General features: G+C 50.5%; 1 protein-coding gene across 1 annotated transcript in view; it reads left to right on the plus strand.

Annotated features, from left to right (window-relative positions):
• Positions 1 to 273: 273 nt before the first annotated feature.
• NRXN2 (neurexin 2) overlaps positions 274 to 3,919 on the plus strand; it is a 224,839-nt gene continuing 221,193 nt past the window's right edge. The window contains 2 exon segments of the mRNA XM_083374184.1: positions 274 to 462; positions 3,843 to 3,887. Of these exon segments, the coding sequence (XP_083230310.1) occupies positions 289 to 462; positions 3,843 to 3,887 (219 nt within the window). The 5' untranslated portion in view covers positions 274 to 288.

Here is a 3,919-nt window from a genome sequence, read left to right on the forward strand (position 1 = left end):
TGTCTCACTTAGCAACCTAAGCCCTGGGCTCAGTTGCAGTCGTAAGTCGAGGACGCCCTGTGTTCTCCCTCCGTCGGGCGGTTTTGTCTCCCCGTAAGCGTGTGAATTCCTAACCCCGGCTCTGAACCTCCCTTCCCACCGGCTCGTGTCTCCTCTGCAGGGAAAGAGGAATTCGTGGCGACCTTCAAAGGGAACGAGTTTTTCTGCTACGACCTTTCTCACAACCCCATCCAGAGCAGTACCGACGAGATCACCCTCTCCTTCCGCACCCTGCAGCGCAACGGCCTGATGCTCCACACCGGGAAGTCGGCCGACTACGTCAACCTCTCGCTCAAGAGCGGCGCCGTCTGGCTGGTGATCAACCTGGGCTCCGGCGCCTTCGAGGCTCTGGTGGAGCCCGTGAACGGCAAGTTCAACGACAACAACTGGCACGACATCCGTGTGACTAGAAACCTGCGCCAGGTGAGCGGCTGATGCCCGTGCAGTCTCCGTACACGGGAGGGGCTGGGAGGGGCTGGGGGCCCACAATGCCCGGCTTGGAACTGCATCAGGAATCCTTTTTTTTTTTTTTGAGTTGCTGTGCAGATTTTCCCCGTGCACCGGACACCAGCAAGAGACTTAATAAAAAAAAAAAAGCAACAACCACAATTCCCACGTTCGGGGTACAAAACGTGAGAGGTCGGCTAAATTTCCTAGCACTGCTTCTCGCCAACGGGTTGGGTTAACTTTTGGTAAAGGGAGAGAAATTTCCAAATTTGCCCAAGTTTGAATGTTAGGCGAAGGAACTTTGGAATGAAGGCACACGTCTGAAAGAACAGACCGTTTCTTTTAATTCCAAAGTCTCTCTTGGAAACTTGTACGTGTAATTGACATCATTTGCACAATTACTGGTATTCTTATACCGTTAGTCTCCACGTACGACATTGGCGTAATTAGGTAACCGTGCACATAAATGACTTCGGTTCCAAACTTTTGCATTTAATAAGACAGCCTCACACTGTCTGTTAAATCCAAGTTTTACTCTCTTGCAAGGGAGGTCAGTCTTTTCAACTGGGGCCAGCGTTATTGTTACAGTTACTCTTACTGCGGTTATCACTGCTGAAGGCTGCAGGATGTGCGGCAGCAGTGCGAGGGGAAGCGATGCTGCGGCTTTCAGCTCTCCCCAATTTTGTGGGTTTTTTTTTTAAAGAGTAAAATAATCCCAAGTCAGCATTTTTACTCCTTATTTTAAAAGTACAAAAAGGAGTGAAATTGCCTCGCTGCGTTTTAGTGCAACGTGGCTGGTGGGCCGCGCATTTCCCCCATTGCAAGGCACAGGTCTTTAATTTCTACAAAGTTCTATAAAGCAGCTTGGTACTTGGAAAAACGACTTGATTTTAAGTTACATGACGTGGGGATTGCGGAGGCCAGTTGAATGTTTTAACCCCATTTTTTCCTGACTTTTTTTTTCTGAGGATGATGTCTGGACTTGAACCAGGCGTCTGCAATCTATGATGCCCTGTTCAGTAGCCTTTGAATATAAAGGGTTGTTTTGGCCTTGCTATGTGGCACGTGGGGAAGAAAGAAAGGGAATTTTGTTCTGTGAAATCTAAGGGTAAATAACGAGTGGGGCTCCCTCACTCTCTCTCTATCTCTGTGTGGGCCAGCCTCTCTCGACTTTGGCCACTTGAAGACAGGTGGACTTCAACTCCCAGAATTCCCCAGCCAGCATGTTGAAGTCCAAACGTGCTGGCTGGGGAATTCTGGGAGTTGAAATCCGACTTTCCTCTTAAAATTGCTAAGGTTGTGAAACAGTGGTATAGACCAGGGGTAGGCAACCTTGGCTCTTTATGACTCGCGGACTTCAACTCCCAGAATTCCTCAGCAGCATGGCTGGCTGAGGAATTCTGGGAGTTGAAGTCCGCGAGTCATAAAAGAGCCAAGGTTGCCTACCCTGGTATAGACCCTTCCAGAAGCGAGAAGGGCACACATTGGCAAGGGGACACCCCCAATTTAGCTAAAGCTATAGGCGTGAAGGTATGCTCCCCAAATAGAGCGGGCAGCAAGGAACATAATGCACGGCGTACTGAGTGAGGGGCTTTGGGGGCCCTGAATCAACGGCTGGCCTTGCCCCCTAAGGAATTTCAGGTATATTTTGGGCACGCAGCGAGGGGGGAAACCGTCCCAACGGTCGCCTGGAAAACACCAGCCCACCTGCGAATTCTGGAAAGAACAGTGGGATCGGTGGTGGGATACTCCCAACGGAGAGTTCGCAGGGCTGTTGTTTGACAAACAGAGCTGATCTGATTAAAAATCCACCCTCTGTAATGATAGCTGGAGGCTGGAAAATCCAGAGCCAAGGACGGAGGTGCCAGGAAGTGTTAAATAATGAAATATGACCACTCCGGAGCTTTTAAACAAATACTCTTTTTTTTTAAAAAAAAAAGCGCAATTGCATAAAAAGAATCTGGGAAACACCCCCCCACACACACACACACTCCCCAAGGCCTACAGTAAGAGATCGGGACGGAGTTATTATTTCCCTTCCACCTCTTTCTTGGGGGGGGAAAAATAACCCTATTTGGGAAGTTGGTCGAAGCAGTCTGGGAGAGTCGGTAGACGAGGAAGAGGCGCGGAGGAGGGAGAAGGAAAAAGAAAAAGGCGCCTGATCCGACACGGAGACGGTTTTCGCCTTCTCTGGCTCAGCAAGGAACCTGTGGGTCTTATCATCCAAGAGGAGCATCCAGCCTCGTGGCGAAGCCGTGACCCTGCCCCACGGGCAGCCCTTGGGTTTCACAGAACCGGATCTCTCCCCCCCCCCGGACTCAGTTTTGCAGCCGTGCCGCTCTCCTCTTTCGGCTGACCCCCCCTCTTCTTCTTAATCCTGCTCCCCCCCCCGAAAGCAGCAACTTGGCCTAGATTTCTACATGGGGAAGGACCGGGAAGGGGGGAACCAGGGACGTGCCCCCCCACTTGTCTGCCCCCCCCAACCGGGCATCCTTGCCTACGCTTTCTCTCTCCTCTCCTCTCCTCTCCTCTAACTCTTTCTCGAAATCCACTGAGATCTAAGCTTTTTATCTCCCAGCAGTGGCTGACACAGCCTTGCCCCCCCCGCTGCCTGGCCCTGACCCAAATACCGTTTCTGGCCAGGCCCAGGCCACCCCCCCACCCCACCCCTCCCCACCCTCCCCTCCCTTAGATCTGGGCTCCTTGGAAGTACTAATATCGCTAACATGGCCCTGTGCTTTGATCCTCCATCCTTTTCACACACCCCACCCACCCACCCCACCCTCAACCTCCTACCTTCCTCAACCACCTCCTTAGAAATTGCGTTGGCAACTTTTGTCGTTGTGTGTTACTAACACGCTTCAGGTGGGCGGGCGGGGTGGGGCGGTTTGTTGTGCGGCGGCGAGGACGGGGGGGGGGGGAAAAAAAATCTCCCCCCAAAACTATTCCAAGACGGGGATAACTAACCTCTGTGCCATTCGCGGAATGTCGGTTTCTTCCTTTCCCTTCCCCCCCCAGTTGTTCATTTTGTTCTGTTCTCTCCTTACTAACCCAGGTTAAGAAGGTCTGGGGGTGGGAGGACGGGTGGGGGGGTGGGAAGGAAGACTTTGGTGGGCAAAGGGTCACAGGGTCATGTGAATTCCGTATCTTCCATTTTTCGTTTTTTGCTGGTCTCAAAAACTGAGAAATTCATTTCTCCTTTTTTTTTCCTGTTTGTTTTTTTTAAATATTATATATATATCTCCCTTGAATTTTCATGGTTGGTCATTTTTTTTTCCTTTTTATTCCCTTCCCTTCCCCTTCTCGATTTTTTTTTGTTTTTTTTCATTTCCTTTCCGTTTTTCAAATGCATACAGCACGCAGGAATTGGACACGCTATGGTAAACAAACTGCATTATCTGGTAGATATCAGTCTATTGTCTAATCATTTGGT

The sequence above is a fragment of the Vipera ursinii genome, assembly GCF_947247035.1.
Source record: "Vipera ursinii genome assembly, chromosome: 15".
NCBI lineage: Eukaryota > Metazoa > Chordata > Lepidosauria > Squamata > Viperidae > Vipera > Vipera ursinii.